A 16,081-nucleotide genomic window follows, 5' to 3' on the forward strand; every position below is an offset into this window, starting at 1 on the left:
TTGCATTCATGATTATTACTTTGCATTCATATTAAGCCTCTCTGAAAATGGTATCAGAGAACTGCAGGGGTGAAAAAACAGCAAAGAGAAGAATGAGGGACAGCAAAAAAGGGGCAGGAACCTGCACACATGGAGGTAAGAGCAAAAATACACATGAAGGGTTCTTTACAGGTGTAGAGAAATAACAGATCTCTAACAGGTGTATAGAAATAGCAGATTTCTATCTTTTCCAGTCATCCAGAGTAAAGCAGCATCAGTAAACTCAAACTGACAAAAAAAATTATTTTTGCATTTACCAACGGTAGCATTTGGTCTTACTCAGATCAAGAATTTGGGAAGGTCCAAAAAAAAAAAGAAAAGAAAAATAAAAAAGAACAGTTCTGTCAGCAAGCTCTTTCCAAAGTGGAGAGGCACAGAAAATATTCCTGAGAATATCTTCTCTTTTCCTGAGAATATCTTCTCTTTTCCTGAGAATATCTTCTCTTTTCCTGAGAATATCTTCTCTTTTCCTGAGAAAGGCAGAGATAAAAACTCAGAGGAACTGCAGCCAGGCTCTTCCTTGTCTTCTCCTCCCTCAATCACTCACAGAACAGCAAGAAGATGAATTTGGCAGGCAAGAACAGACCCTCCAAAGGAAGGATTTCATCTTGAGACAGACTGTGCAGGAGGGCTGCAGCTCTGCCAACACCAAAGTGCCAACACACTGATTTGGGTCACCTTGACTGGATGGGGACAGGAGCACCTGAACCCCACCGTGTGGAAACTCAGCAAACCCACCAGGTTTGTTCCTGGGCTTTAATCAGCAGGTTTGGAATCAAGGCTGAGAATTTTGGGAGCATCCCATTATCCCAGAGCTGCAGACTACAGGACTGTCACTCACCTGAAGCATTTTGCAGGGGTCTGTGCCAAAGATGACCTAATGAGTGACTAAAGCAAGGACCAACCAGAAAATAAATATTTAAGAATAAAAGGCTCATAAACATCAGAAAATATCCTGTTCATGGTTGAGGGTAATGAATTTATAATCTGGTATAATAAAAAACATTTCCCTTATTAATGAGATGTTTTCCCCATGGCTCACAGAGAGTAATTTACAGCCTAGGAGCATTTTATTGGCCATTACAGCACCCAAAAGCATCACCCCATTCACAGTAGGAGAGGGCAACAAACCTGGCTGGAAAGGGGCAAGCAAAACCATATTTTCCCTCAGCTGGAATATCTTCCAGGGGATCAGACACTGCCAATGTCCTATAAATGTCTTCCAGAATTGGCTTCCAGGGCAAATCTATGACTCACCAGACATTATGAGCACTATGACCCTGACCTTTGGTCTGGAACGGTACTGCCCAATAAAATAACTCTTAAAAGACCATTTGCAAACAACAACTCACAGACAAAAATGCTGTGATTAATCTAAAATTCATCTATTGACTTTCTTTATCTCAAAGATTTTTTTTGTTTATTTTTTAAATGACAGATTAAAAACAAACCACTTTAAAGCAGCTAAGTTCAAGAAGGGACAGACTTTAAGAGTGTTTTTAATGAACAAGGAGTTCAAGGATATTCACTACTTATGAAATCTAATCAGCTGAAAAAAGCCAAGGACAAAATAGCTTCCTTATGAAATTTTAGTAATTTTATTAATTACTTCCTTATGAATTAGTAATTTTAATATTTTTCCCTCTTTTAAACTGTCCAATGCTTCAGGGATCAAAAAGAAACTCTTCCCTCCTTCCTCACCCTTACACCACACAGGGAACTCCTCCCTCTTGAACTGACAAAGGAAACAACCCTGATATGAATGATTAACACTGAACATAATCAACTCTGCATTTATAAACAGAGATGCACAACACGACGGCCAAGAAACATCTCAAACCACCACAGCATTCCAGAAAATGCAGAGTGACTGGGATCAAACTTCTCAGGAAAGAGGAGGAGTTTCAGTGGAACACCAGGAAGTTTCTGTGTTGGGTAAATCCAGGTCAGGTACCCTGAGGAACTCGGAGCAGATTTAATTTTTGTCCTAGTGGCTCCAGTGGTCGGTGTTTACTTGTTTTCTCACTTGTCTAATTACGCAGAGGCAGAAACCAAAAACTGGAAGGGTACAGGGAGATGAGATAGTTCACATTCTGAAACAGAGACAGTCCACACCAGAGAGCAACAGCACTAAATTATCAAGTTTCAGCCTCCCTGTTAGAGCATTCCTCTTTGTCTCCAAAACAACCTATAATTACTTGCTCACTGTATCTGGTTTTATTGTCAAAATATCAGTCGGATGAAGCAGAGAGAGGGGTTCTCTGATTCCCAGCAGTGCAAATTCTGGTGGCCACAGGGTTTTCTTTAGGCACAGAAACATATAAACAACTGATACTTCTGTTTTTTAAACATTGCCAAGTAAAATCTGCATGTCTTCCTAAAAGAAAGAAGAGTCTCAATTCAATTGTGTCACGCTGAACCCTTCCCCCAGTCTATGCTACAGAACTGAAGCAGCAACTATGACAATCATAAAAGGTATTTAAAATATTTCATAGGTAAACAGTAGGTGGAACTACAACACACAATGTCCGATGGCTCCTGTCTCAGAGCCATGTTTCACGGCTTTCTTTTATTTTACCGTGCCAAAGAGAAACGATTACCTTTATAAAATTAAACAAAAAGGGCCAAATAAACAAGCCTGCCGTAAAACTCTCTTAAGAGAGGAGTGAAAAGCAACTAAGAAACAGCCTTTTTTTTCTCTTGGTAATACACCAAATCTTCAAATAACATTCAGAAATTATGCTTATTTATTAGAGCAGCAAACCCAAACACAGCAGCAGAAACACTCAGAAAGCTGTTTGATCGAATCACTGCCTGTTCCCCTGCTCCTCCTCCAAAATCCATCACCACTCCTGGCTCCTGCTGGCGTTTCCTTTCAGCACACAAAAGCTACGCTGATACCATCTCCCGCTCCTCTCCCCAAGGAGCCAGAGATGCGGAATATTTAAAATGGGTCAGTCTTCGCAATTTTAAGTTTTCACCACTTTTCACCTAACGCATTTAAGTTCTCTTCACGCAAATCCCAGACTTTTCTCGCCGCACACACAATGTGTGCAATAACCGAGAGGACGAGGTGCGGGATATAATGATCACAAGGATGCTCAGACTCAAGCTGTGGCATAAAGAGAGCCTGAGTTTCCCACAGGCTCCAGCCGCTCGCCTCCCTACCGCACACAGCAACATTTTTCACTCCTTCCGTAGCCCTCGAAAGAGCTTTCTACTATAAACACTGCATCTTTCAAGCTGCGTCCCGTCCCGCAGCTGAAGCCTTGAGCTGCACAGGTCGGGACTGGGGCAAAGCGAAAATCAAGCCGCTGCCCCAGCCAAACGCCGGGACCCCTTGGAGCCGTCTGAGCCCCCCCTGCCCGCACAGGGACCGGGGCCGGGCGGTCCCCGCGCCGCGGGCCCGGAGAGGGGGTGCCGGTGCTCGGGGGCTCGCTGGGGCCGCGGGAGCGGGGCCAGGAGCCGGCGGGCGCGCTGACAGCCCGGTCTCTTACCGGACTCCCCGGGGAGCCGCCGGTTCCCTCTCGGTCCCGGGAGCCGCCGCCACAGCAACAGGAAACGCCCCCGTGTCCCGGAAGGAAAAATGGGAATAAGGGTGCGCCTGCGCGCCGCGGCACGGCCGGGCAGGGTGACGGCCCCTCAGGGACGGCGTAGGGACAGCCTGGGGTCGTGCCTTCCCCTCAGGGAGAGCACAGAGACGCCATTAGCCCGTGCTTTCCCCTCTGGGAGACCACCCACAGCCCGCACGTTCCTCTTAGGGAGAGTACACGGACACCCTTAACCCGTGTTTTCCTCTCAAGGAGGGCACAAGCACACCATTAACCTGTGTTTTCCTCTCAGGGAGGGCACACGGACATCCTCAGTTCGTGTTTTCCTCTCAGGGAGGGTACACGGACACCCTCAAGCCCTGTTTTTCTCTCAGGGTGAGCACATGGACACTGTCAGTTTGTGTTTTCCTCTCGGGGAGAGCACAGGGAAACCCTCAATTTGTGTTTTCCTTTCAGGGAGGGCATACAGACACCATTAACCCGTGTTTTCTTCTCAGGGAGGGCACATGGACACCCTTAACCCGTGTTTTCCTCTCAGGGTACATTGACACTCTTAACCCTGAACTTTTCCCTCAAGGAAGGCACTGGCCATTCATATTCCACTCTTACCCCTCAGCGAGGGCATGAGCATCCTTAGCCCACAAGCTTCTCTCAAGGAGGGCACACGGACATCTGTGTTTTCCCCTCAGGAATGCCATGAGCACCTGCAGCCCATGCCTGCACCCCACGGAGAGCACACGGCCACCCTTAGCCTATTCCTTCCCTCAGGAAGAGCACACGGCCACCCTTAGCCTGCTCCTTCCCTCAGGAGGAGCACACACAGCCCTGACCCACGCTTTCCCCTCAGGGAGGGCACATGGCCACCCTCAGCCTGTGTTTTCCTTCGGGAAGGGTATGACTACCCGCACCCTCCACCTTCCATGAGGGAGGGCATTCCTCAGGGTGGAGCGGGTCCCTCCATGCCATCCTTTGACACCCTCATTTCCCTCATGGAGGAGACAGTCATTGTAGCTGCTCCTGCCCCTCAGGGAGGGCAGAGCCTCTCACAGCTCTTGCTTTCCCCTCAGGGAGGGCACATGTCTCCCTTGACCTGCCCTTTTCCCTCATGGAGGGCACACAGTCCTTCCAGCTGTGTGCTTTCCATCAGGGGAAGCAGAGGCACCCACAAGCCTCACTTTCCTTCCGGGAGGGCACATGGCCACCCATAGCCTGCTCCTTTCTCCTGCAGGGAGGGCACAGGGCCTCTAACACATGTCTCCCTCACAGAGGGCATGAGCATCCTCAGCCTGTGCTTCATCCTCAAGGAGGGCACAGGGCCCCCAACCTGCGTGTCCCCCTCAGGGACACCATGAGCATCCTCAGCCTGCACTTTCCCATCATGACTGCTCAGAAACCATGAGTTCTCTGAGGGAAGACACATGCCCCCCCAGCCTGTGTTTTCCCCTCAGAGAGGGCACATAGCCACCACTATTAGTCCACACTTTCCCGTTAGGGAGGGCACACAATTCCTCCCAGGCTAAAGAGGCCTCTAATGGATGGTATGTGGCACCCCAGTGACACCTTCAGCCCGGCACTTCATATGTTTTTGCACATCGCCTGCGACTTGAAATACATAATTTGTTATTAAAAGCCCAGTGGGATTTGCCATCCCAACGGGCTGGAGTGTTTATGAACACCCTGCCAAGGCAAGGCTGCAGTGCCCGGAGGGTTGGCAGGTGCTGGCTTCCCTATCTGCCTCTCAACAGCCAGTGCCTGCCCAGGCCTTTGTCAGTGACCCCTGCACAGACAAATGACGAGAGGAAAGGGGAATTATCTTCCCTAGCAGGAGATCCATGATCCATGCACTGACTCATAGAACCAAACTGCTTGCTAGAAAAAACACCTTTTCCCTGACACCAATAAGGTTTGATGTACTAGCATGGGGCTGCTGGAGTACTCAGCGCAGGCAGGAAAACTGGGAAGAGCTCACCACCCAACCTCCCCTCCCAATTTCACTCTGATGATTTACAGTACTGATCGAAAGTTTGTCATATTTTAAATCACACATATCCCACTTGCCTGTTGAGCTTGAAAACACAATATACATGATTACAAAACAAACTTCCCTCCCAAAATCCACCCTGCAGCTTTCTCCATACTGCTTTGAAAGAACCTGCCACTTTTTGGGCTGGAGATGTGATGAAATCCTGCCATGGGGCCTCTGGTTCCTACCTTGGCACCTGTTTAATCGATTTTATTTTTATCTTAATCTCATAGTTTCAAGCTTTTCCAAAATGTTCCCTTTTGTGCTGCTTCTCTACAGGACTGAGTACACTGCAGTCCCAGTTGTTTATTGGGGCCTGTCACCACTACAGAGAAATGATCATTACACAAAGCAGTTTGGGAGTAAACAGCTGGCTGTCACTTGGTGACTGATTAATCCTTGGGCACTTCAAACTTCGTGCTTTGCTGTAATATAAAAGTAAAGCATTGCAGATTGCCCAACTGCAGCTGTCATGGAGAGAATGTGCTGTGCTTGTGCAGCCTCAGGGCATTGCCACAAAATCAGTGCAAAATCTGGCACAGCAGCCAGCTCCAAGACTCTGTAGCTTAGAGCTAAGGTTTGGATTGCAAAGAAGAGAAGGGTACCAGCTGTCTAATCCTGTGTAATTCTGTAATAGCAAAAGATTTCTTGCTGAATGTGTCTCAGATTGATTACTGTCCTTTTGTCAGCCTGAGCGTAGAAGATCTTGAGGTTTTATCAGGGAATGGATGGAGCAGCATTTGGAGATGTTCCAGATCAAGGTACTACTGCCCAGAAAGAAAAAGAAAGTGAAAAGCAGAGAAGGAGAAGCACTGAGAAGAGGATGTACTTTGGTTTCCTTTTCTAAGCCCTCTGGAGCCGGCTGAGCCAGCTCTGTGTCAGGACACTCAGCTCAGTCAGTGTTTCCTCTGCAGACAGCGCTGCAGCCGCTTTCACATTTGCTTCAGATCCTGCTCCATTGGCTCAGAACCACCTTAACCCACAGCGGCTCTGGTTTTGCCTCTGTTTATTTGGACTCCTGTCAGTAATAGTTTATTCCAAGTGGGACTCCCATTCCATTTATCACTGTCATCATGTTACAGCCGCCAAACCTCCTTTTTCCCCCCAAAACAAAAGATTTTTGGCAGCTGTGCCGCTCTACGGAAATGCAGAGTTCCAGGTTGTCTGCTGCTTTTCAGATTTCTCAGGACTCTGTGTGGTATGTGAACAGAAATTTCAGGATAGGAAATCAAGTGATTCTTCCTTACCATAAGCCAAAACTATCCTTCACCTATTAGTACCACCTTATTGGTACTGCATTGGGAATCCAAAAGCAAAACCGTGCAGGCACAAGTGCCGAGTGAAAGGTGAATTTCACTCAAAATTTCAGGTCTAAACCAAAAGCTATTCTGGCCTCTCCTTGGCCATGGGTGGAGGATGTTTGCCTGACAAACTGCAGAAATCTTGTCCTCTCCTTTTCTCGTTGTGAGAAAGGAAATGGTTTTCCAAACCTCTTTCAAAATGCGCCTTAAATAAATCCTGGACACCAGTTGTTATTACAGCAACCAGTTAGAGATCAGCCAGTGCCCTGAAGCAGCCAGCAAGGGTCAGCCTAGGACAGGTGGACAGTCTAGCACAGCCTGTATTGTTCAGGAAGATTCATTAAACTGAGCACCTTCTCTTAAAGAAGAGGAGCCTGCCAAAGTTTGCTCACAGCTATGTTTCCTTGCAAGAGGATGGTCAATCTGTTACCCCTGTGGGGGCCCGGGCTCTGTCTTTCCCATGAGTAATAGAGATTGATTCTCAGCTAGAGATGTAGAAGTCCCACCTCCCCCCCAGTGCTCAAGCTCAAGGGAAGCAATCCTCCTTCCATCTGTATTCCACAGCATATCCCTGGCTCTCCTCCATGGCACAGCCTGCTTGTAGAGCTCTCCTCCTGTCAGGGCTTCCCTGGGACTCGTCTAACTCTTGTTGCATAAACTCTGGAAGCGTGTTTATAACAGAGGATTAATTTAGGCACAGAACCTTCTCCACCCGTGATAGCAAAGGCTCAAGAGGAGCTTTCTCATTTCCAGGTGAACAATAAACCTCGGGACTCACAGCTCGTAGTTTACGTAACAGCAGAGCTTGGGTGGCCACTGCTGTTGAGATCCCTGTGACTGCAATCATTCTTCTTTGTTTTTCATCCCTACCAGGCTCCTAACTACACATCTGTGAGCTGCAGAGACTCTCCTGAATCGCTGCTCTCAACACAGCACAGCCTTCTTCTCCCCTGGGAGACTGTGAGAGACTCTCCTGAATCGCTGCTCTCAACACAGCACAGCCTTCTTCTCCCCTGGGAGACTGTGAGAGACTCTCCTGAATCGCTACTCTCAACACACAGCACAGCCTTCTTCTCCCCTGGGAGACTCTGCATGTGTGGGGTGAGGATAGATGGGAGGAATCAGTGGGAGAGAGAAATGAGTTACCATGTACCAGGCTATCCGAGCTGCCCACTTCCTTCACAGCTCACACATGTTTCTAACAGAACAATGTTTTTTTGTTCTGACTTAAATGCAGAATTCCTCCTACTGTTGGTATCTCTAATAGGAAGAGCTCTCACTCCTCCAGCTCATCACAGCCAGGGAAGTCACCAGACCTTTTGTGTCTACTGGACAGTGAAAAGATCTCAGGCTTGCAATCATTCTCCCATCCTTCCTCCCCCTCCAGCTTATCCCTTGCTGTAAGCACCATCTTTTCCTGTGTTTTCCACGAGCCCGTTTTGCCTCGGACCACGTGGTGGTGCTGCAGTTAAAAATACCACGGAGACAACAACAGCAACAGCAGCACCTGACCAGCGATGGGCCGAGGGCTGGCCGGGGGCCAAGGCGCGGGGATGGTCAAATGTGAGCCCACGAGGAGAAAACAAGAGGCGCTGCCAATGCTCTCACACCCTGGCAGCAGCCACGGCTCAGGCTGAGCCTGACAGAGCTGCTCACACTTCTGAAAAGTAGGCTGCTGCTCCAGCTTCCCGGTGGCCACGGAGCTTGCTGTCCCAGAGCTCTGTCAGGACTAGTCAGAACCCACACACTGCTCCGAGCTGCAGTAACGGGAGCTGCTGATATCAGCTACCAGCTCAGCAGCAGCTCGCAAAGGTTTCAGCTCAGCATCATCCAAATAGAGGCACTCTCAGGCCATCAGCTGTCACACCACAAGACCCAGCCCATCTCTCACCACAGACAGGCCATTAATTTTAACAGACATCTCAGAACTTTGCCCGATTGTTCAGCCTCGGTTCAAACCACTGCAAAGGGAACATTACAAAACAAGCTGTGCTGCTCTGCAGCCTGGGCAGCCAAGAGCCAAAGGAAATGTCACAGAGTCCCAAACACAAACCAGTGCCTCTGCCACCTCAGAGCTTTTCTCCTGAACGTTTGCAAGACATAACACAGATTCCTTATGGAAGGGCTGGAAAACAAGGTGAAAGTTGCCATAACTCATGTACAGTCCCTGTGTATTTATGATGGACAAGCCATGCTGAGCCACACTCTCATTTCAACAGCTAGCTCCGACTCCAGGTCACAGATCTCCATAGGGTTGTCCAGAGGAGAATCACTCACACTAAATGCCCTCAGAGTTCCTAAGGCCATACAGAGCATGGCTCCGTGCTCATGGGTATCAAGGGCTGTCTGTATATTCCCAGGTTAAGGAACCATTCCCTATGGTTCCCAAGGCCATACAGAGCATGGCTCCATGCTCATGGGTATCAAGGACTGTCTGTATATTCCCAGGTTAAGGTATTTTTGTAAAGCAGCATGCAGGACTGCAAACAGAGCCTCTGGCTGGGAGATTCCTCGCACGGGAATGACAAGGCACAACTCTGCCTCCTCCCATTACATTTCTGTTCTCTCTAAATATCCACAAAATTCTTATTCAGCTCCCTGCTTCCTACTTTTTGCTGTAATGCCTGAAAAATATTCACTTATAGCCAGCTCTGTGCCCCTTTTCAGTTTCCCTCCAGCTGCCCTGAAGGGAAAATATATTTCTCACCACACATGTCTGAGGGCAATCAGTCCCTTTATGGCCCAGAAAGGTTTTACTGACCTTAAGAGCCTCTGAGAGAGCAAGCATTGCTTGAGGGTACAGGGTGGAGAAAGAGAGCAATCCTTTCATTTCCAGAAAATTTTCTCTGCCCACAGACAATCCCTTGGGAATTAAAACATTCTTCAGTGCCCTGAGTACCTGCCCCAAAGAGGAAGGACAGGGTTTGTCAGCCAAAGCCATGCCTCAGTGGATGCAGTGGGAGCACAGAGGCCCATGCATGCTGGCACTACTTAGAGCTGAAAAGCACCAGTCTCACCCATGCATGTCCTGGGAGGCAACATTTGACTTTTTGTTAGTTAATAAAATTTTGGATGCTCTAGAAATTCCTGTGCACATGCAAAGGGCAGATGCTGAGCTGAGACATCACTGAGGCTGTGAAAAACAGCCTGAAATACCCAGCGGCACTCAGGCAGTTGGGTTATTTGTTCAGGCAAAGCAGAACTTCATGATAAAAAAAAATTAGTAAAAGAAAAGTTGACCTGGAGCCCTCTTTGGGGGAAAGGGGCAAGAAATGGTCAAGTGGCCGAAGAAAATGAGGAAAAAGTATTTCCAGGCAAGATTCAGAGATCATTTAGACTATTTGGAGAAACAACCAAGCCAGGCCAAGCAGAGTGGTGGGGTAGAGTGGAGGCAGGCAGAGAAGTGAGGTAGTCCAGGGGTGGTTTAGGCAGGAGCACGGCCTGGGCTGGAGGGCAGGCAGGGGGTGCAGGCTGGGGCAGAGCCGGGCAGTGACAGCCATACTCACTCAGGCACTGCAGACCACTTTTATTCCCAAGAGGTTTGGCACACAGTGAGCAGCTGGTGCAACTGGAGAAAACTCCTGGCACAAGCTGGTGCCCATTGATATCTTTACACCTCTCTTTTGTCTCCTTTGTCTCTTTCTCCTTCTCTCTGTCCTTGAGCTGCTCTTTGTTCTTACCCTGGAAGGAGAGAAGGACACAGCTCAGTCACAGGCCTTGCAGTGCCCACACATTCCTTTCCCCACTGTACAAACAAGCAGAGACCTGGTGGGCAGCAGGTACAGTGGGAATGCAGGGCTTTTCCCAAATGCCTTCCCAAGGCTCAGGCCAGCCCCTCTAGTCTAAGTCCATTTGTGATGAAGGGCAGGGCACACTTGGCTGTCCCTCTGCAGGCTCCTCCTGCCACAAAGAGTGATCCAGGCAGTCACCCAGCCAAGGCACTCTTCTTGCTGTGCACAACAGTGCCAGGGCAGCATAAGAGCATCCAGAACATGCCCAGGAGCAAGGAGGGCTGGAATTCAGGCATCACTCAGTCCCATGCAATACTACTGCTTTAGGGGTCACAGTGCATCTGCTGGCCAACATAGAGGCCTCAGCCATCCCAAAGCAATCCAGCTAACTGTTCCATATGGTCAGATCCCCTTTTCTGCTTGAAGAATTTAACAATTCCTTCCACAAATTCAACATCTCTCTCTCACCTTATCCTTCTGCCAGGATCCAGTGACTCGGCTCCGCAGGGAACTCAGACGTCGCATCACCTTTGTGCCTTTCTCTGCTTTATCGCTCTTCCCACTGTCGTCATTTCTGAAAGGAGACCAAAATACCTTGAAAAAGGGGAAATTCACTGACCAATCCCAGCTTAGGGAGATCACTGATGAAGTTCATTGAATCATTACTTTAGGACCACAAATGTGAGCTTTCCATCTCCTGGAGGATCTGGTTTGGCATCAGCCATATCACTTATTAATGAGACACTTGCAAATAAGGAGCTGAACTTCCAAGCTATGTGTGCAATTTTGTTCAGCACCACACTCCTGGCTGAAACCTTGCAGATACCAGTGTCCTGCACACAGGATTAGCAGGGCAGTAGAGCTTGGATGGACAGGACTCGAAATCAGTTCTCAGAACACAAAGTCTGTGCCACCCGCTGTGTCACTTACTCATTAGACAGGAACTCAAACCAAGTGAGGTTCTGCTGGGAGGAATCGCTGCCTTCTTGCACACAAGCTCTCTGCTTCACCCTGGGCAGGGAAAAGGCATCAGACACAGCAAAGAACACAAGAGCAGAACTTCTGGGTCAGCTGAAACTTTTATTTTCTGCATGGGGCAGGAACATTTTTAGAGTTACTGAGGAGGTACATAAAATGCCCCTTTTCCAGGCAATTCTACCCTGGTTTCACTGGAATAAATCAGTGATTCTGGTATCCTGGGTATTTGCCCCTCAAGGGACCAAATCCTTTTCCAGGTGTGTCTTAGTCACACCTGTGACCTCCCCACACATCTCTGTCCCAAACTCACTTACCCATGGTAATGTTTCAGCTCCTGAAGTACCTTCTGGACAATTAGCCTAAAAGAAAAGCAAGGGATTAGAAAATATCCTTGCACAGACGTTCTGCACCCCACAAAGCCTCAGGTGCTGGTTTATGACCAACTGCTCAGCTGTGGCCCAGCACAGAGTGGGATCTCCTTTGCTGTTGCATCCCCAGTAGCTCAGATACACTCAAAAATCTCCCTCATCTCAAACCAGCCAGGACTGACAATACCTACACGTGGTCTGGGGACACATGGTCCTTCTCCAGCATCTCCAGAGCAGGGCGTTCAACACCTGGAACACAAAATGTTATCAGCAGGGATCCTGGTTTGCCTTTGCAGAGCACCACCTTGCAATCTATGCAACTGGATCCTGTTAATTGTGCTGGGCTCCCACTCTGCCTTGATTGGTGAGGAGGAAATGCCAGGAGCAGTTAGGGAAGGAGATTCTGCTCTACATTTCTGTGAGGGAAGTGAAGGCCAGATCACTTTTCTGTGTTACTCCTCCCCTTCCCAGTGTGTATTTTTGCTGCTGAGGGTCCTGCTTGCAGTAGGGGAGGAGCTGGTACCACCCCAGAGCCCTTCCCCATGACAGCCAGCCTCCCCTCCACTTCCCAGGCTCTGAAATCACCACATTTTTCTCTGGGACAGTCCTCACAGGTGGGACTTGATTAGGGAGTGACCAATGCACTGGGCACAGGGAGGTTATGTGGCAATGTGTCACTGGGGATGGGCATGTCTGAGCTGAGACTGTGCTGTTAGCCAGGGCCAGACCCAGAACCAGCTTGGCTTTGTATTTCAGGAGCTCCTGGGACCATGTGGAAGGGAAAGCAGAGGCTGTCCACACTTCCAGAGGCTACAGCTCCAGTTTTTTATCTTCTTAATCACATTTTGAACCCATTTAATGGCACAAAGTCTATACCAACCTTCCACAGCTGGGAGAGAAGTGTTGAAACTGTGAGGTATCTGGGGGGAGGCAATGGTCTCACAGGCTGATGGGACAGACTTGGACCTCAGTCTCTTCCCGTTGCTGACACATTTCTGGAGAAGTAAAAATCACAGAAATCTTTTGTGCTTTCTGCACCAAGGGAGCCTCAATCACAGCTGATTCCTCACCCTTTCCCTCTTGTTTTGTCAGAGTTATGATGCAGGAGACCATTAGGCCCAGCTGTTTCTTGGCTTCAGGAAGGCTGGAGCAAGTGACACTCATGCCTGAAACCTTCTTAGGCACTTCTCACTTTTACTGGACATGCAGCACCATGATCCAATTGTCCTTTTAATATTAATTGAATCTAAAGGTCTTCCCCAGAGCAAAGCAGTGTGTAAGGGATGTGTGTGTGGGGGGGGGGGGGGGGGGGGGGGGTGTGACACTGTCGTCTTCAACTACCTGATTAAGAGAAGATAGGGCCAGACTCTTCTCAGAGCTGCAGTGACAGGACAAGAGGCAGCAGGCACAAAGGAAGGGAAATTCCAGCTAAATAAATGGGAAAAGAGGGCTGTACAGGCAGCTCCCAGGCATTTATCCCACAAGATGGGGCAGTTTATCTGAAAAAGCCCATCCTTGCTGAGATTCCTGCAGACCTCCTGGTTCCACGCTGGCATTGAAGGAATCCAGCCTGCAGCTGACACCTGTGTGTGCTGCGTCTGTTCACCCTCAGCTTGCCCTGCTGTCCCCGTGCCCAGCCCTCCACACTCACCACCTCCTGCAGGCTGGGGGTGGCCGCGAGGTCTGGGCACAGCGGCTCTATCTCCACTTTGATCACTGTGCCACCCCGGCTGCTGCTCCAGGCTCCCCGCTCCCCTCTGGGCAGCTGGAGGGACACTTGAGGCTGCAGGCAGGACTGGCTCCTCTTCTCCACATCGTCCTGCTCTGGGTCACTGCCCAGCTCTGTCACATCCAGGCTGAACCTAATCAGGGGGCAGGAAGAAGCCTCAGAGCAGACCTGAGCAGACCTGGCACACTGTGCCCAGCATGGCACAGCCCTGCAATGCCCCTGGCTGGGTGGTCCTAACAACCTCTTGCAACTGGGACAAGGAGGGTCCCCACAGCAGGCAAAGGGAAAGGAAATGGCAGGAAATGTCAGCCTGGACCCCAAGTCCTGAGCCTGTTAAAAACAGCTTCTCTGGCTGCCACCAGTGAGTCCCCAGCTCCATGGTCACCCGGGATGTTTAGTGCTGGATGGCTCACACTGATCTCTTAGCAACCCCTGAGACTGTGCAGCCACCCTGGCAGCAGCCTGTCCTGCCTGCCCCAGAGCTGCTGCCCTGTCAGCTGCCATCCAGGAAAGTCCCTCTGGGCATTTAGAAGTGGCAGATGATGTTTATCACATCACCACTGTGGCATCATGCCATAAATCCTGCTCCCACCAGGGCCCAGATTTGTGGAAGGAAAAAAATTTTTTTCTAGGAAATGAGGGGTGGGCCAGTGCCTCAGTGTCCTGCACACCAGGTGCTGTTGCAGTGACAACACAGAAGCAAAATGATGGATAAAGTTCAGTGGAAAATCTTAGTCTCTGCATGGGCTCTGTCTGCAGATCACTGTCACTTCATTCTGCTGCCACAGGCAGGCTTCAGGAAATGTTTGCTTAGGGAACAGTGGGGTGTATTCCCCTTCCCTGGCCTCCTGCTCACACGTGCTCCATCACCCAGCAAGGAGACAGAACGTGTCCCTGACACCGACAGCCACTCCGTGCCACCGTTACTCAGTGCCTGTTACAGCATAAACTGTGAATGATCCACGGCACATGGCACAACAATGGGTCTGAGAACCAAAGTCTGAGCTTGATAAAGGACTGCCAAGATTTCAGGCTGAGATAATTTTAGGGTACCGTATAAGGAGGAGAGATAAAAATAGTCCTTGCTGGCTAGCACCTAAATCCCAGTCAGCTGGGAGATCAATACATTTGTCAGCAGGGAAAGCATTCCTGGAGGAACCTGGAGCTCAAGGCATTCATGTGGCAGGAGCAGAGGATGGCAGGAATGCCAGGCCTGCCTCTGCTCCCAGCCAAGACTCAGCACAACCTACAAACACAACCTCCTCTGCAGCCACGTGGAGGGCAGAGGGCTGGCAAAGGCCCCACCAAGCCAACTCACAGACAAGAAGAAAAAGGATTTGACAGAGCTCTCTTAATCCCTCTTTGATGGGAAAAATTCCCTTTGAGCCAGAGGATGGAGGTCATCGGGGCAACTGATGCTGTTCAAGATTCCCTCCAGACAGAAAAGAGAGGGAGGGAATCTTGAACAGATTCTCAGCCCCAACACCATGGAAAAGACCAGGAAAAGAGGGTCTTCCTACTTCCAAGAAGACATTAAAGCCTCTTGCTGCCCCCAACATGAGCAGCGGGTGTCCAGCTGTTCTGGCAGATGCTGACAGGCAAGGGAGACCACCCAGCAGCATCTGGAGCTGTGGGCAGTGTGTGCTCAGCCTCCCACCCCCACTGCACTGTGTACATCAAATACCACTCACAGTCCCGCCGTACCTGCGTCTGCAGTCCACAGGGGACACCGGGCTCTCCCAGCTGTGCCTGCGGGATGTGGACATCGATCTCACCAGCGTGGGGAAGGAATCCTGGGCCTCCTGCAGGTCCAGCTCGTTGTCTGCCTCTGCAGGATGCTCAGAAGTGCTGGTACCACCCTCTGGCATGGCTGCACAGGAGCACAGGTGGCCTTTGTTCAGAAAACGACAGTCGGCCTCGCCATAACGTACCGAGCAGGAAACGGGATTGGAAAAAGCAACATCCACAGACAGTTTGCTCAGAGCCCTTGGTCTCTCTTCCAATGAGGGAAGGGCAGACACAGTCTGGGATCCTTGTTCTGGCTGTGCTGCTGTGTCTGGTGCTGTTTTGGCAGACGGCAGGCTCAGGAGTCCCAGATCTTTGTAATACTCTGTGCCTTGGAGAGCAGAGTCTGAGAGGAGATCCTCCGTGCTGCTGTGCAAGTCTGCTGCTGGCACATCCAGCTCTGTGGAAGATGAGTCCTCCTGCAAAGGCAGCACAAATCCTCTGAGAGCCCCACACCAACCCTGCAAAGGGGACACCCCCTGTGCAGAAATTGGGGTGCAGAGCAGAGCCAGACTTGCAAGTGACTTTCTAATAGTCACCCTCCCCTGCTGTCCCTCACAGCAACATAACCTTGTA

At 49.8% G+C, this 16,081-nt stretch overlaps 1 protein-coding gene across 3 annotated transcripts in view; it reads right to left on the reverse strand.

The window, feature by feature from the left end:
- Positions 1-15,672, reverse strand: part of ARHGEF18 (Rho/Rac guanine nucleotide exchange factor 18) — a 44,423-nt gene extending 28,751 nt beyond the window's left edge. Inside the window, exons 1-8 of one of the 3 annotated variants that reach the window (XM_059489682.1) lie at positions 15,425-15,672; positions 13,643-13,853; positions 12,872-12,986; positions 12,183-12,240; positions 11,938-11,982; positions 11,576-11,656; positions 11,114-11,219; positions 10,421-10,595 (exon numbers count right to left, since the gene is read on the reverse strand). In XM_059489682.1, the coding sequence (XP_059345665.1) occupies positions 10,421-10,595; positions 11,114-11,219; positions 11,576-11,656; positions 11,938-11,982; positions 12,183-12,240; positions 12,872-12,986; positions 13,643-13,853; positions 15,425-15,588 (955 nt within the window). In that variant the 5' untranslated portion in view covers positions 15,589-15,672. Of the gene's footprint in view, positions 1-3,536; positions 3,596-10,420; positions 10,596-11,113; positions 11,220-11,575; positions 11,657-11,937; positions 11,983-12,182; positions 12,241-12,871; positions 12,987-13,642; positions 13,854-15,424 lie in introns of those variants that run through there. The other 2 variants (XM_059489684.1, XM_059489683.1) reach the window with 2 other exon arrangements.
- Between the last annotated feature and the right edge of the window lie 409 nt (positions 15,673-16,081).

Source organism: Ammospiza nelsoni, chromosome 27, assembly GCF_027579445.1.
Source record: "Ammospiza nelsoni isolate bAmmNel1 chromosome 27, bAmmNel1.pri, whole genome shotgun sequence".
Lineage (NCBI taxonomy): Eukaryota > Metazoa > Chordata > Aves > Passeriformes > Passerellidae > Ammospiza > Ammospiza nelsoni.